The sequence below is a fragment of the Mustelus asterias genome, chromosome 2 (genome assembly GCF_964213995.1).
Source record: "Mustelus asterias chromosome 2, sMusAst1.hap1.1, whole genome shotgun sequence".
Classification (NCBI taxonomy): Eukaryota; Metazoa; Chordata; class Chondrichthyes; order Carcharhiniformes; family Triakidae; genus Mustelus; species Mustelus asterias.
In genome coordinates, this window is record NC_135802.1 from 18,875,481 (window position 1) to 18,892,422 (window position 16,942).

At 45.7% G+C, this 16,942-nt stretch overlaps 1 protein-coding gene across 2 annotated transcripts in view; it reads left to right on the plus strand.

The window, feature by feature from the left end:
• actr3b (actin related protein 3B) overlaps positions 1–16,942 on the plus strand; it is a 105,995-nt gene that overhangs the window by 60,275 nt on the left and 28,778 nt on the right. For both annotated transcript variants that reach the window (XM_078227614.1, XM_078227622.1), the window contains one exon: positions 16,193–16,336. In XM_078227614.1, coding sequence (XP_078083740.1) covers positions 16,193–16,336 — 144 coding nt within the window. The remainder of the gene's footprint in view (positions 1–16,192; positions 16,337–16,942) is intronic.

Here is a 16,942-nt window from a genome sequence, read left to right on the forward strand (position 1 = left end):
TCTGACGTGGATCAGTACCACTTACCCGCCTGATCCCCATAACCCTTAATTCCCTTACCGATCAGGAATCCATCCATCCGCGCTTTAAACATATTCAGCGAGGTAGCCTCCACCACCTCAGTGGGCAGAGAATTCCAGAGATTCACCACCCTCTGGGAGAAGAAGTTCCTCCTCAACTCTGTCTTAAACCGACCCCCCTTTATTTTGAGGCTGTGTCCTCTAGTTTTAACTTCCTTACTAAGTGGAAAGAATCTCTCCGCCTCCACCCTATCCAGCCCCCGCATTATCTTATAAGTCTCCATAAGATCCCCCCTCATCCTTCTAAACTCCAACGAGTACAAACCCAATCTCCTCAGCCTCTCCTCATAATCCAAACCCCTCATCTCCGGTATCAACCTGGTGAACCTTCTCTGCACTCCCTCCAATGCCAATATATCCTTCCTCATATAAGGGGACCAATACTGCACACAGTATTCCAGCTGCGGCCTCACCAATGCCCTGTACAGGTGCATCAAGACATCCCTGCTTTTATATTCTATCCCCTTCGCAATATAGGCCAACATCCCATTTGCCTTCTTGATCACCTGTTGTAACTGCAGACTGGGCTTTTGCGTCTCATGCACAAGGACCCCCAGGTCCCTTTGCACGGTAGCATGTTTTAATTTGTTTCCATTGAGATAGTAATCCCATTTGTTATTATTTCCTCCAAAGTGTATAACCTCGCATTTCTCAACGTTATACTCCATTTGCCATATCCTCGCCCACTCACTCAGCCTGTCCAAATCTCTCTGCAGATCTTCTCCGTCCTCCACACGATTCACTTTTCCACTTATCTTTGTGTCGTCTGCAAACTTCGTTACCCTACACTCCGTCCCCTCCTCCAGATCATCTATATAAATGGTAAATAGTTGCGGCCCGAGTACCGATCCCTGCGGCACGCCACTAGTTACCTTCCTCCAACCGGAAAAACACCCATTTATTCCGACTCTTTGCTTCCTGTCGGATAGCCAGTCCCCAATCCACTTTAACACACTACCCCCAACTCCGTGTGCCCTAATCTTCTTCAGCAGCCTTTTATGGGGCACCTTATCAAACGCCTTTTGGAAATCCAAAAACACCGCATCCACCGGTTCTCCTCCATCAACCGCCCTAGTCACATCTTCATAAAAATCCAACATGTTCGTCAAGCACGACTTTCCCCTCATGAATCCATGCTGCGTCTGATTGATCGAACCATTTCTATCCAGATGCCCTGCTATCTCCTCTTTAATAATGGATTCCAGCATTTTCCCTACTACAGACGTTAAGCTGACCGGCCTATAGTTACCCGCCTTTTGTCTCCTTCCTTTTTTAAACAGCGGCGTAACATTAGCCATTTTCCAATCAACCGGCACTACCCCAGAATGCAACGAGTTTTGATAAATAATCACTAACGCATCCACTATTACCTCTGACATTTCTTTCAATACCCTGGGATGCATTCCATCCGGACCCGGGGACTTATCCACCTTCAGTCCCATTAGTCTACCCAGCACTGCCTCTCTGGTAACATTAATTGTATTAAGTATTTCTCCTGCTGCCAACCCTCTATCGTTAATATTTGGCAAACTATTTGTGTCCTCCACCGTGAAGACCGACACAAAAAACTTATTTAAAGACTCAGCCATATCCTCATTTCCCACTATTAACTCCCCCCTCTCGTCCTCCAAGGGTCCAACATTCACTCTAGCCACTCTATTCCTTTTTATATATTTATAAAAACTTTTACTATCATTTTTTATATTAATTGCTAGCCTAGCTTCATAGTCTATCCTTCCTTTCTTTATCGCTTTCTTAGTCTCTCTTTGTTGTTTCTTAAATTTTTCCCAATCACTTGTTTCTCCACTATTTTTGGCCACTCTGTACGCAGCTGTTTTTATTTTAATACTCTCCTTTATTTCCTTCGTTATCCACGGCTGGTTCTCCCTTTTCTTACAATCCTTGTTTTTTGCTGGAATATATTTTTGCTGAGAACTGAAAAGGATCTCCTTAAAAATCCTCTACTGTTCCTCAGCTATCCTACCTGCCAGCCTGCTCTCCCAGTCTACCTTAGCCAATTCATCCCTCATCCTATCATATTTCCCTCTGTTCAAACAGAGGACACTGGTTTGGGACCAAACTTTCTCCTCTTCCATCTGAATCAGAAATTCGACCATATTGTGGTCACTAGACCCAAGAGGGTCCTTCACAATAAGATCCTTAATTCTACCTACCTCGTTACACAATACCAGATCCAAAATAGCTCGTTCCCTCGTCGGTTCCGTAACATGCTGTTCAAGGAAACTATCCCGACAGCATTCTAAGAACTCTTCCTCCATTCCGCCCTTACCGACTTGAGTCTGCCAGTCAATGTGCATGTTGAAGTCCCCCATGATTATTGCCGTTCCGTTTTTACACGCATCCCTTATCTGCTTGTTTATAGCCCTCCCTACCTCAACATTATTATTTGGGGGCCTATATACCACACCTACTAGTGTCTTTCTCCCTCTACTATTCCTCATCTCTACCCATAATGATTCCACGTTTTGTTCCTCAGAGCCTATGTCATCCCTCAGTACTACCCTGATATTATCTCTTATTAATAGCGCGACCCCACCACCTTTTCCTTCCTGTCTATTCTTCCTAAACGCCTGATACCCCTGGATATTCATCTCCCAGTCCTGGTCACCTTTCAGCCACGTTTCTGTAATGGCCACTAGATCGTACCCACTCGTGGGTATTTATTGCACATGATGATCTTACTGCCAGACAGATTTTCCTGGTAAACTGTCCTAAAATTTCACACCATTAAAATCAGATAATCTTGTTGTTATCCCATTGCTGTTTGTGGGACCTGGTTCTGAGCAAATTGGCAGTTGTCTTTGTTGTATTATGATACTGACTGTGATCCAAAAAATGATACTTCACTTTTGAGGTCATGAAAGGTGTTGGGTGACTGCAAATCTTTCTTCCCTCCTTCAATTTGAATTTGTCTCTCCATGTTCTACTTGCTCGGTTTAATTTAACGTCATAAGGAATAGGAACTGATAAAAGGTATGGATAAAGTAGACGTGGAGCGGATGCATCCTCTTTTGTGGGGCATTCTAGGACGAGAGGTCATAGTTTTAGGATAAGGGGAAGCAAATTTAAAACAGAGTTGAGGAGAAACTACTTCTCCCAAAGGGTTGTGAATCTTTGGAGTTCGCTACCCCAAAGTGCGGTGGATGCTGGGACAGTGAGTAAGTTTAAGAAGGAGTTAGACAGATTTTTAATTGGTAATGTGTTGAAGGGTTATAGGAAGAAGGCAGGAAAATGGGGATGAGGAGCATATCAGCCATGATCGAATGGCGGAGCAGACTCGATGGGCCGAATGGCCTAATTCTGCTCCTATATCTTATGAACTGGGGAATCTGCTCCAGTATTCCTTGCGATCGAGGCTGATCTTTGGCTTCAACTCCACTTTCCCACTCGCTCCGCACATCCTTGGTGTCCCTAGGGACCAAAAAATCCATTTTGCACAATCTTTTCAGCCTCTGAGATTAGCTCTCAGGCTCCTTTTTTGGGCTGTATAGACCAAATTTGCTCAGTCCTATCTCATAATTTGTACCCCTTGATGGTACCTGTCTGCATTGCTACCCGTTCCTGAATATGTTTCTCATTTCTTGACAGCCAGAATCAAATGGCAGGGTCGAGGTTCAATCTGCCTAGAACACGAGAAAGTTTGATTTTGTTTTTCTGTTCTAGCCAAGTAGTTCCACATCCCATTGCCTTTGTTAATTGCCTTGTTTCAACAAGTTTATTATTGAGTACACTCGCGAGAGTCATATAGATTTGAAACATTAACTCCTGTTTCTCTCTACAGATGTTGCCAGAAATGTTGAGTTTAGCCCGCGTTTTCTGTTGTTGTTTCAGATTTCCAGCTTCTGCAGTATTTTGCTTTCATTACCTGTGGCTGTTCCAAAATATTTCGACCTGTACTTTTACAGTGTATTCATTGCTGTAATAAAGGAAATGTGACCAATTTTCACACAGCAAGGACTCACTTCACTCTTGGCTGTATTAACATAATTCATGGGATTGTGCGCTATTTGCTTTCATTTCTTATGTACACCACTTTACTCTGTTAAATTTTCTCTGATACTGCTCTGCTTACTTGCATATCTTTCTTCTTGAAGGCGGCACAGTGGTTAGCACTGCTGCCTCACAGGCCAGAGACCTGGGTTTGATTCCTGGCTTGGGTCACTGTCTGCATGGAATCTGCACATTCTCCCTGTACCTGCACGGGTATCCTCCGGGTGCTCCGGTTTCCTCCCACAGTCCAAAAGATGTGCTGGTTAGGTGCATTGGCCATGCTAAATTCTCCCTCAGTGTTACCCGAACAGGCGCTGGAGTGTGGCAACTAGGAGATTTTCACAGTAACTTCATTGCAGTGTTAATGTAAGCCTACTTGTGGCACTAATAAATAAACTTTAAACTTGAATTCATTGCTGCCAATTCCACTGCCCTTCCTGGTTTGGCACAGTAAGAAGTCCCTCAACACCAGGTTAAAGTCCAATAGGTTTATTTGGTATCACGAGCTTTCGGAGCACTGCTCCTTCATCAGGTGAGCAGCACTCCAAAAGCTCGTGATACCAAATAAACCTGTTGGACTTTAACCTGGTGTTGTGGGACTTCTTACTGTGCCCACCCCAGTCCACGCCGGCATCTCCACATCATGGCTCCCTGGTTTGGTTTCATCTGCAGATTTGACTAGTTTTCATTGAGTTGCAGCACACTTGCGTAAATTGAAAACGAACACTGAGGTACTCCGCCTCGGTCATGACTACTTCAATAAATGCTCGCTCCTTTTGGCTCTTCAAGCAGTTTTGCACCCATTCTCGTGATGGTTTCCTAAACTGTCGCAATGTCCCTGGTGCAGTTGCTCCTGGAAACTAGATAAAACTGTAAAAGGAAGAAGTATGGTAAGGATTCAAAGTGTGTTTCAAACTTCAAGTTTAGGGAAGTGTTATGTAAGTGGTAAGTGCTTGAGGATGATGGGAGGAGGTGTGAGATGATTACTAACTATGCGTAAATGGAATGTAAATGTGTATAGGTCAGCGAATTGTAGGAGTTCATTCATAGGGCAGTATGCTATAAAGATGTTTTTAAATTATCCGCCAATGAACAGGGGACTTTTGTTTGCCTCAATTCATTTTTCACTTGAGGAAGCTCTTAGTTTAATTACAGGCACTAAAAGCTAAAAGGCATAAAACACCCTTTTTTATCATTAGGAAGGTTAGTTACAGGGCAGGGGAGAGCTCCATTGGACCAGAATAAATCCACTGCAGCAAGGGGAGAGAAACAGAAGTCAAAAGGCTAGAGAAATGGAGAGGGGCAGCCCGAACACTTGCTGTGTTCGGGCAGATGGAGGCGAAAGAGTGGTCATGACAGAGATATCTTGCACAAACTGCATGGTATATCTAATACTGCAGTTTTCAGTGACGAGATGTTGCTTTAGTAGTCACCTTAAATCACCCTGCTTGAGGAACGGCACGGTGGCACAGCGATTAGCACTGCTGCCTCACAGCGCCAGGGACCCTGGTTCAATTCCTGGCTTGGGTCACTGTCTGTGTGGAGTTTGCATGTTCTCCCCGTGTCTGCGTGGGTTTCCTCCGGGTGCTCCGGTTTCCTCCCTCCAAAGATGTGCAGGTTAATGGATTGGCCATGCTAAATTGAACCTCACCGTACCCGAACGGGCACCAGAGTGTGGCGACTAGGGATTTTCACAGTAACTTCATTGCAGTGTGAATATGAGCCCAATTGTGACACTAATAAATAAACTTCAAACTTTAAAACTAGTGTTGGCAAATCAAAATGCATAAGGGGGAGAAACAGAGGAATGGATTTCAGTCACTTCGCCTTTGCAAATGCCACGGAGGAGATTTCTTCCCAAAATTGTAGCCACATGTCCTCGTGTGACATGGGTAAGAAGAGGAGGAATTGCGAATCAACTGTGTCAACTTACAATTAAAACTTGACCACCTATCACTGAGCTACCCTAGTAAACCCATAGAGGGTTATACAGTCAAAACAGAGGGAAATAACTGGGCTGTAACAAGAAAGAGAAAAGGCCAAGAGGCCCCCGCTGTGGACGGTGCTTAGCTATACTCTTGGGGAGTTACTTAGCCTCAGATTTCAGGTATGCTGCCCATAGCATACCCCTCCCTCTTCCCATCACCACTGTTCCTTCCCTTCTGCCTCCCAATCCTTTGTTAATTCCAACATAATATGGCCAAGTCATCACATTCCAGACCTTAGTCCCCTCTTTCCCTGCCCCACTCAGGACTATCAAGTTAAAATTGCCATAGGCCTAGATGGCCATAGGCTGCTCTCCTCTTTGAGGGGGAGATCTGATTGGCGGTGATTTAACCTGAGGATCACCACACCTCAGGCAAGCGGCAAGGTTCAGAAGGCAGGGCCTTTATGAGTAACCTCAGCCGGTACGGGAATTGAACTAGCTCTGCATCACGAACCAGCTATCCAGAGAACTGAGCCAAACCAACTGACTCAATACTATACCTCTGCACTAGATGGCATCAAAAAACTACGCGGCTTCTGGGAGAGTGAGCTCGACCGAAAGAAGGTGAAAACTGACCTTCACAACCTCAAGTTACAACAGTGTGAGAAGATCATCTTTCATCTAATATTGATGAGGAAATATTCGCGTGATCCTGGCAGATGTGTGATTTAAAATTATAACCACAAAACGTACATCCCTGAACACACACTTCTGGTGTGTTCAGTTTTCACTGGGCAATGGTCCTGGAAGCCTCTGGAGCAATGACTGGTCGAGTTATGCTCAGGATCCATGTTTTGATTTTCTTTATTTGTTCACGGGATGTGTGGGTGTCAGTGGCCAGGTTAGCATTTATCGCCTGCCCATAATTGCCCTCGAGAGCCCTCTTGCAGATCTTGCTTTTGGTAGCAAAAAATCGATGTGCCCCACAACAAACTTGGGAACACTGCTTGCTTTGGCAAATCTTATACACGTGATGTACAGGCTCTGCTTTGGAAATGGGAGCATTTTATTAATTTGTGGGACAAGGGTGTTGCTGGCTGCCCATGAGAGTTAACCACATTGCTGTGGCTCTGGAGTCACATGGAGGCCTGACCAGATAAGGACGGCAGATTTCCTTCCCTTAAGGACATCAGTGCACCACATGGGTAATGAGAGCATGCCTGGACCCTTGCAATGGACTAGTTTTCTACCCATCCCAAGTCTCACCAGTCTTGCTTCATCTAATGATACGATTACACCCTACTTTTTCTCCTCCCTCGCTCCCTTTTGCCCTGCCCTCCCCGACAACTCCCAAGGTTATCTCTTGGCCCGGAATAAGATTGATCCAGCCCCGCCCTCACACACCCCACCAAACCTCTCATTAGTACACGGAACTGTATGATTAACTATGAGTCACATTCTGTGTACCGCTAAGCACCATGAAACTTAGAGCAAGCGCTATGTACACACACCTTGAGAATTTGTGAATTAGTGTAAAATAAAGATTAAAAAAAACAAACTGAAGGAAGTGAAAGTTGAAAAATATTGGCTGGAATTCTCTGGTCTCACTACTGTAGCGAGAATGGAGAATTTGGCACTCGGCCAAGACTCCATTCACTGCAGCGGGACTGGAGAATCCCAGGCGTGGGCGAGGCCTGAGAATTCCGGCCATTGGGTTAAAGGTGGCAGCATATAGTGAAATTCTACCATAACTTTGAAGATGATGAAAATATTTATATTTTTCTAGAGCATTGCAGTCACAAGTCATTAGCGCATATATTAAAAGCAAGAAGGATTTGCTCAGGATAGCTGTTTAATGTTATAGGAATGGTGGAAGTGCCTCCTTGGCTGGACATCTTTGGTGTAAATCACTTGGCTATTGTAAACTAACAAGGCTGATGGTCTGGGTCCGGCGGAGGCCTTCTCTTCCAGTGCAGGGGAATAACTAAATACAAGAAGCCGGTCCTGACCAACCCTTGACCAACATCATTTACTCAGTGAAAGACTTTTCTTTAAGGAATAAATTAAAATACTCTGCTTTATTGTTGTTCTAACTGTGCATTTCAGCTGGGACTTGAAGCCGGTGGCTGCTTAACAAGCATAGAAGTAGAATGTGGCAGCTGGAGGTTGCTCCTGATTTGGGAATACGGTAGAAGTGAGATGGGCCTTTAGAAACCAACTTGTAACTTGCTAGTATTTATTGCATCACCTGAATGTACCACATGTGGACACCCTTCACCATGCTTGAGTCTCCAAACCATGCTCCAGCTAGTTTCTGTTTGTTTGAATCAGAGAGTACAGGCTCTTCCCAAAGGAAGAGACCTCCAACTGGCCAAAGTCCAAACCAAGACTTCAGGACTATAATGTGTGCAGACTATAAGTGCTGGAAGTTCAACTACTGCAGTGCACTAAAATGTTTCCCGTTCCTTGTACAACCAGAACTGCTGTCACCACTAGGCTTTTGGGTTGTTACCTGGAGCAAGCAGAAGATTGCTAGTGACAGGCCCACCCCTGTGGTTGCAGCTTGAGTACCAAACTGGCTGTTTGACAGTGTTCTAAAGAACTGAGGGTCAGTCTCCCAGATTATGGAAAATGCCACAGCAGGTGAACTTGGTTCAGAACTACCAGATCCAGAATGTCATCTTACAACTATTTACCTCCATATCTTTGTAAATATAAAATAATTACATTGGGTAAAGGGAGTCTCCAATCTAAACAAGGTGAGGCTTGTTTGTTAACTTGGTGTGAATTCTATTCTAATCCTACTTTATATTTTTTGTGTATAAATTTTATGATAAAAGTTTGGCAAAGCATAATGTAAGTAGCCGTCAAATTCTGTGTGCTTAATTTAATATGTACAAAACAATTTAGACAAGTTTCACTCATGTCCTTTATGGAAAGAAATCTTAGGCAAAGGAAGTTTGCCTCCTTACCTGGTCTGGCCTACATGTGACTCCTGAGCTATAGCAATGTAGTTGACACTTAAATGCCCTCTGAAATGGCCTAGCAAGCTAGGGTGGCACTGTGGCACAGTGGTTAACACTGTTGCCTCACAGTGCCAAGGTTCTTGATTATTAAGGGGATCAGGGGTTATGGGGAAAAGGCAGGAGAGTGGGGATGAGAAACATATCAGCCATGATTGAATGGCGGAGCAGACTCGATGGGCCGAGTGGCCTAATTCTGCCCCTATGTCTTAAGTCTTATGTCTAATGGAGCCAGGTTTGGTGGGTGGCTGTCTGTGTGGAGTTTTCTCTACCTCTACATGGGTTTCCCCAGGTTTCCTCCCACACTCCAAAGATGTGCACGTTAGGCGGATTGGCCATGCTGAATTGACTCTTGGTGTCCAAAGATATGTAGGTTAGGTGGTTTAATCATGGTAAATGCATGGGGATAGGGTGGGGGGGGAGGGGGGGGTTAGGCTACTCTGTTCAAAGGGACTTGGGGATGGCAACAAAGGACATGACATGAATAAAAAGAAAAGAGAGAATTACTCCGTAAATATGACAGAGTACCGGAAGTCAGAAATAAAAGTAGGAAATTGTAGCAAAGGTGACACAGAATCCGAGAGAAAAGGTAATATATGATTTCATTTTTAGCCCCGATTATTGTGAAAAACATAAAATTTTGTTTTCAAGGCAAAATCTGTGTTAGTTTCAAAGTCGGCAGATTGGAAGCTGATGAGGTTACGTTACCTATTGTTACATCACAACCATTATACAATGTGTTTCTTCTGCTTTGCAGTTGTGTACTGTTCAAAATGGCACTGACATTTGGTTCCCTTTTAGTGCTCTCTATCTCAGCTTTTCTAAAATCAAATCTGGGCTGGCGTTCTCTGAGTGCACTTTCTCCAAATCAATCCACATTTGCGTTGTTAGTACTGATTAGCTGTAAATTGTTCTGTGTTTGTGCGTCACTAATGGATACCTTTTAAAATTAATTAAGTGGTAATTTGGAAGGAAAATTTCAATTCTGGTGCAGATAAGAATAGAGAGATAGGATTTGGAAAAAGGTACGCGGGCAGAGAGTTCAATTTTTCATTCTATGAATTTAGCCAATCCTAAAGCTAAAAGGTTTAAATGTTCTCTGCATTACACTTGAACAGCAGGAATTACTCTGCGGTATTTCTTGATATTGAGTTATTACTAACTGAACAATGCAAACTTGTTGTCCAATGGATCCTCTTCATACAATCTTAGCTGTGTACTGTGCTGGTAAGATGTGTGGTTTTAACTGGTTAAGCTCCAGTATTATCCCAATGTACATTTGGGGATTGTAATGTACTTACCAACTTCCATTTTGGTTTGGTGAGGGGATGGAGGTCTCTTGACTGGAGTTGTGATGGGAATTTGGGATTAGGGGATAATGGAGGAAAGTAAGGGAGTTCCCTGCATAATGTACGCAGAAATTCTACTCCTGTACATATCTCAGTTGGTTTAGCACATTTTCAACAGAGTGACTGCTTTCTGTGTCCATCATAATTTACTTGAGGAATATGTAATGAGATTTTCTTAAACTTCAATATGCAATTGTATTCTGTTTTGAATAGAATTGTACTTTCCTACGTTACATAATTGACTACACTTCAAAAGGACTTCATTGGTTGTAAAGTGCTTTAGGTGTCTTGTTATGAAAAGTGCTATATAAATGTGAGTCTTTCTTTTTAATAAATAGTCATTATAGTAAAATAAGAATGTTGAAGACTCCCAGTTAATAATTTTTATGTCACCATAAATTTTACACTGACAATTGATTCCAACATGCAACTTTAATAATCAAATAAGACAAATTCAACGAGGAACAAAATACATCTTTTTTTTGTACAGCCAGGCAGTTAGCCAATAGAGTAGAAAGATCAGTAAGAAGGATGCAAAGGCATTAGAAAGATTGGTTCCAGGGATGAGGATCTTCAGTTGCGTAGATTGGAGAAGCTGACACTGTTCTTGGCAGTGGCGGCATGGTGGCACAGTGGTTAGCACTGCTGTCTCACAGCACCAGCAACCCGGGTTTGATTCCTGGCTTGGGTCTGTGTGGAGTTTGTATGTTCTCCCCATGTCTGTGTGGGTTTCCTCTGGGTGCTCCAGTTTCCTCCCACAGTCCGAAAGACGTGCTGGTTAGGTGCATTGGCCATGCTAAATTCTCCCTCAGTGTACCCGAACAGGCGCTGGAGTGTGGCGACTGGGGGATTTTCACAGTAACTTCAATTGCAGTGTTAATGTAAGCCTACTTGTGACACTAAGGAATAAACTTAAAGTTAAACTTGAAGAGAAAAAGGCCGAGAGGAGATTTGATAGAGGTGCTCAAAATCATGAGGGGACTGGCCAGAGTAAATGGGGAGAAATAATTTGCATTGATAGAGGGAGGGATCGAGAACCAGAGTGCACAGATTTAAGGTAATTGGCAAAATAAGCAACCTGAGGAGCAACTTCTTCACACAGCAAGTGGTTAGGATCTGGGATGCACTGCCCAAGAGTGTGGTGGAGGCAGATTCAGGAATTGGATCATTTATCGAAAAGTAAGATTTTTTGCAGGCCTATAGGGTAAAGGTTGGGAATGACACTGGGGTTGGCATGGTAGCAGAATGGTTAGCACTGCTGCCTTACAGTGCCAGGGACCCGGGTTTGATTCCCAGCTTGCTTCACTGTCTGTGTGGAGTCTGCACGTTCTCCCTGTGTCTGCGTGGGTTTCCCCCGAGTGCTCAGGTTTCCTTCCACAGTCCAAAGATGTACGGGTTAGGTTGATTGGCCATGCTAAATTGTCTATTAGTGTCGGGGGATTAGCAGGGTAAATATATGGGGTTACAGGGATAGGGCCTGAGTGGGATCATTGTCGGTGCAGGCTCGATGGGCCGAATGGCCTCCTTCTGCACTGTAGGGATTCTATGATTCTAATTGCTCTGGCAAAGAGCCAGCACATACATGATGGGCTGAATGACCTCCTGTGTTGTATGTAACCATTCCCAGATTCAAGGAACTAACAGGATAAGGTGCAGCACTAAAGCAAACTTTGATAGATAGCAATGGAGGCATTAGTATGTCTATTATTTCAAACTGCTGAGTTGCATTGAGTTTCCTGTTTCCTGAAGGTTACCCAGACTTGTTGCAAGTGGAATGTTTCAGTCTTGATTTTCAACAGCATTTCCAAAGGAGCTTCATGTGCACTTTATTGAAATCTGACTGGAAGTCCATCTTGTTGGTTCTGTGAGCAAAGTATGACAATTTGTGGAAATGTTTACCAGAGTACCTTTTTGTATTTTGGTTAAGGCCAAATTTGATTTGATTTATTATTATCACATGTATTATCATACAGTGAAAAGTATTGTTTTTTGCGCGCTATACAGACAAAACATACTGTTCATAGAGAAGGAAGCGAGAGAGGGCAGAATGTAGTGTGACAGTCATAGCTAAAGTGTAGAGAAAGATCAACTTAATGCAAGGTAAGTTCATTCAAAAGTCCGACAGCAGCAGGGAAGAAGCTGTTCTTGAGTTGGTTGGTACGTGGTCTTAGATTTTTGTATCTTTTTCCCAAAGGAAGAAGGTGGCAGAGAGCATGTCTGGGGTGTGTGGGGTCCTTAATTATGCTGGCTGCTTTGCCGAGGCAGTGGGGAGTGTAGACAGAGTCAATGGATGGGAGGCTGGTTTGCGTGATGGATGGATTGAAATGCTAATGATTTTAGTTCCTACCGTCTTCATTGAAGTTTGAAACGATATCTCTTTTTGCCCCCCACTCGACCCCTACTTCTATTTAAATCTTCATTAATGCCTCAGACTTGATGTACCAACTCTGAGATAGAGATCTGCCAGGCCTCTGCTGCTGCAGCTGACCTCGTCCCAGCAACTCCCCCCCCAGCTTATCGTGAGACCCACACCACCTGGAGATATTGTCCCCGCCTCCCTGCTGCCCAGACCGATTGCGCCCCCAATCCCCCCCCCCCACCAATGATCGCGTGCAGAGTGGCAGCAGGGACCTCTCCCTCTCCCTACCCAATTGCCTCACCCCCTGGCACTGCCCAGCTTCAATGGCCTCCCATTCTACCAGCGAGGTCTTCGTGACGTCTCCACGTCCCTGTTCGTGGAGACCATATGTGATCCTCGCTGGAGAGTACTTCTCCCGGCGAGGCCACAGAGGCAAGTGAGCCTGGACGATCGTGTCCCGGACTCGATAATCACATGAAAATAAGCCTTTAAGTATATTTAAATTTATTGAGCCTCTCGCCGGAAATGGATGAGAGGCTGAATGCGCCGGATATCCGGTGCTGGTGAGATTGCGAGAGGCGGGAAATCGGGTGCGAAGCTGATTTCTCGGTTCTCGCGCAATTTTCCCGGCTTGTCCCGCCCATCGCTGCGTGGGGAGAGTCAGTAAAACCGCTCCCAAACAACTTGGAGCAGATTATGGCAAAATTGCAAGGAGCACGCAGAATGTTCCGATGGAAAAGTAATTTGCAACATAGAGAAGAAACCTATTGCATGCGTTGGTGGCGTGAGGGAGCTGCTCTTATTGCCAGTATCTCTCATTGAAATGCTGACTCACATTGTTTGTTGTGAGCCAGTGTTATTATGTACGTTTTGGTATATTGATTTATAGCCAGTGTTTTGCTCTCTGGTTTATTATATACCTGAGGTTCGAAATGAAACTTTTATCCGCTGGGGTATAGTATTTCGAATGAACTTTATTAAAATCGTGACTGGACTTGGATTTTGTGAAATAGTTTAGCTCTGACACTCAGATTTTGCAGCAGGTGTATTTTTTTCTCCCAATTGATTAAGTTGGGTTGCCTCACAAGGGAGGCTTTATTTAATGGAAAATAAAACTCTGGAAGCCAATAAGACTCTGATTTCTTCTTTTACTTGTGACTTTTCATCTGACTTCGAACTCGGTTTTGATCCAGATTAAACAAGAGTTATAACCTTGTAATTGAATCATGTCATGATGTGGAGATGCCGGCGTTGGACTGGGGTAAACACAGTAAGAAGTTTAACAACACCAGGTTAAAGTCCAACAGGTTTATTTGGTAGCAAAAGCCACACGTGGCTTTTGCTACCAAATAAACCTGTTGGACTTTAACCTGGTGTTGTTAAACTTCTTATTGAATCATGTGACAGAGGCTAATCAACATTATAAATCAACATGAATATTGCTGTGATATTTAGTTTTCTGTCCAATTGAAGGCCCTGTCAACCTGAGAGGTGATCTTTCTGATCCCAAACTTTCAGTCTTCTGCTCTGTCTCACCACTAATTAATCAGTCTTTGTTTATTTCTTTGTCTCTACATGTTTCTCTGTCTCCCCGCCTCAGCCCCTGCCCGTCTCCCCGCCTCAGCCCCTGCCCGTCTCCCCGCCTCAGCCCCTGCCCGTCTCCCCGCCTCAGCCCCTGCCCGTCTCCCCGCCTCAGCCCCTGCCCGTCTCCCCGCCTCAGCCCCTGCCCGTCTCCCCGCCTCAGCCCCTGCCCGTCTCCCCGCCTCAGCCCCTGCCCGTCTCCCCGCCTCAGCCCCTGCCCGTCTCTCCGCCTCAGCCCCTGCCCGTCTCCCCGCCTCAGCCCCTGCCCGTCTCCCCGCCTCAGCCCCTGCCCGTCTCCCCGCCTCAGCCCCTGCCCGTCTCCCCGCCTCAGCCCCTGCCCGTCTCCCCGCCTCAGCCCCTGCCCGTCTCCCCGCCTCAGCCCCTGCCCGTCTCCCCGCCTCAGCCCCTGCCCGTCTCCCCGCCTCAGCCCCTGCCCGTCTCCCCGCCTCAGCCCCTGCCCGTCTCCCCGCCTCAGCCCCTGCCCGTCTCCCCGCCTCAGCCCCTGCCCGTCTCCCCGCCTCAGCCCCTGCCCGTCTCCCCGCCTCAGCCCCTGCCCGTCTCCCCGCCTCAGCCCCTGCCCGTCTCCCCGCCTCAGCCCCTGCCCGTCTCCCCGCCTCAGCCCCTGCCCGTCTCCCCGCCTCAGCCCCTGCCCGTCTCCCCGCCTCAGCCCCTGCCCGTCGACCCCTCCCCCTCCCCCGCCCGTCGCCCCACCTCCCCCGCCCGGCCGCCGCTGCGCCCCCCCCCCCACTTGCCCCTGCCCTCCCCCCGCCCGCCTCCCCGCCCCCCCCACCGCCCGCCGCCCACCTCCCGCCCGCTCCGTTTAAGACTGCAAGAAACTTCAAAGGGTCATGAACGAAGCCCAGTCCATCATGCAAAGCAGCCCCCCATCCATTGACTCTGTCTGCACTTTTACTGCCTTGGAAAAACAGCCAACATTAGCAAGAACTCCATGCACCCTGGACATTCTCTCCTCCACCTTTTCCCGTCGGGATAAAGATACAAAACTCTGAGGTCACGTACCAATCGACTCAAGAACAGCTTCTTCCCTGGTGCTGTCAGGCCTTTGAATGGACTTACCTTGCATTAAGTTGATCTTTCTCTACACCCTAGCTATGACTGTAACGCTACATTCTGCACTCTCTCCTTTCCTTCTCTATGAACGGTATGCTTTGTCTGTATAGCGCGCAAGAAACAATACTTTTCACTATGTTAATACATGTGACAATAATAAATCAAATCAAAGTCCTGCATGTAAATTTTTTATGCAGCACAAATACTGCACAGCATTCCCTGAAGAAGGACCACAATTCGGGAAAGGGGAAACCGTACTAGCTTTGTTCTTTGCCATTATTTTCCAGATCCATGGCACCCTGTCAGCAAGCTATCTTTAAACCTGAAGATTTTCTGTGGTGTTGGGGTGGGGTGGAGAGGAAACGATGGTTTGAAAAGGAGGTCCAATGGAATGCGGGCAAGGCTGGATATCTTGGAGTTTTACTTGATTACTTGTGACGATGGAGCCTTTGTAAACACCACTCTCTCAGCAGATTAGACTAATGGATATTGAGTTCATGACGGGGTCCATTATACATATCCTGCATAAGTGAAGCATTTAAGTGCCCTTTTCACTTGCTTCCTTGTGTTCAGAAACTCCTGAGGGTCTCATGGCAGTGATCATCACTCCGGTATCAATTCCTTCATCACTGGATTAATCTCGAATTTCTGTAAAATCTAGTTATGTTTTGATCAGACCAAACAAGCAGCCCAGCCTATTAACATTATGCTAAACTACACTGACACTTCCACTTTGAAGCCAATTTCTCTCATACTCTTCTTGCATTTTTCTCTCCTTTTGTTTTTACCAAAGGCTGAAGGTTACGTCATTGGAAGCTGTATTAAACACATCCCAGTTGCAGGCCGGGATATTACCTTTTTCATTCAACAGCTCTTGAGGGAGAGGGAAATTGGAATACCGCCTGAACAATCCCTGGAGACTGCCAAGGCCATCAAGGTAGGAATCCAGAATGAATGCTCCTTTTTATTTCCCTCCAACATCCCTGACCACTCTTCCCTTGCCTCCAATACCTGCTCCCTGTCTCCTGACTCCAGTTATAGAAATATGGCAAACAGGAGCAGGAGGAGTCCATTCGGCCCTTCGAGCCTGCTCCACCATTCATTATGATCATAGCTGACCATCCAATTCAATAGTCTGCTCCCGCCTTCTTCCCCCCCACATCCTTTGATCCTCTTCGCCTCAAGTGCTATATCCAACTACTTCTTGAAAACATTCAATGTTTTGGCCTCAACTACTTTCTGTGGTAATGAATTCCACAGGCTGACCACTCTCTGGGTGAAGAAATTTCTACCCTGTATCCTCAGACTGTGACCCCTGGTTTTGGACACCCCCACCATCAGGAACATACTTCTAACAGGACCCTGTCTAGTCCTGTTAGAATTTTATAGGTTTCTATGAGATCCCTCCTCATTCTTCCGAACTCCAGCGAATACAACCCTAACCGACTCAGTCTCTCCTCATGTGTCAGTCCCTCCATCCTAGGAATCAGTCTAGTAAACATTTGCTGCACTCCCTCCATAGCAAGAACATCCTTGCTCAGAT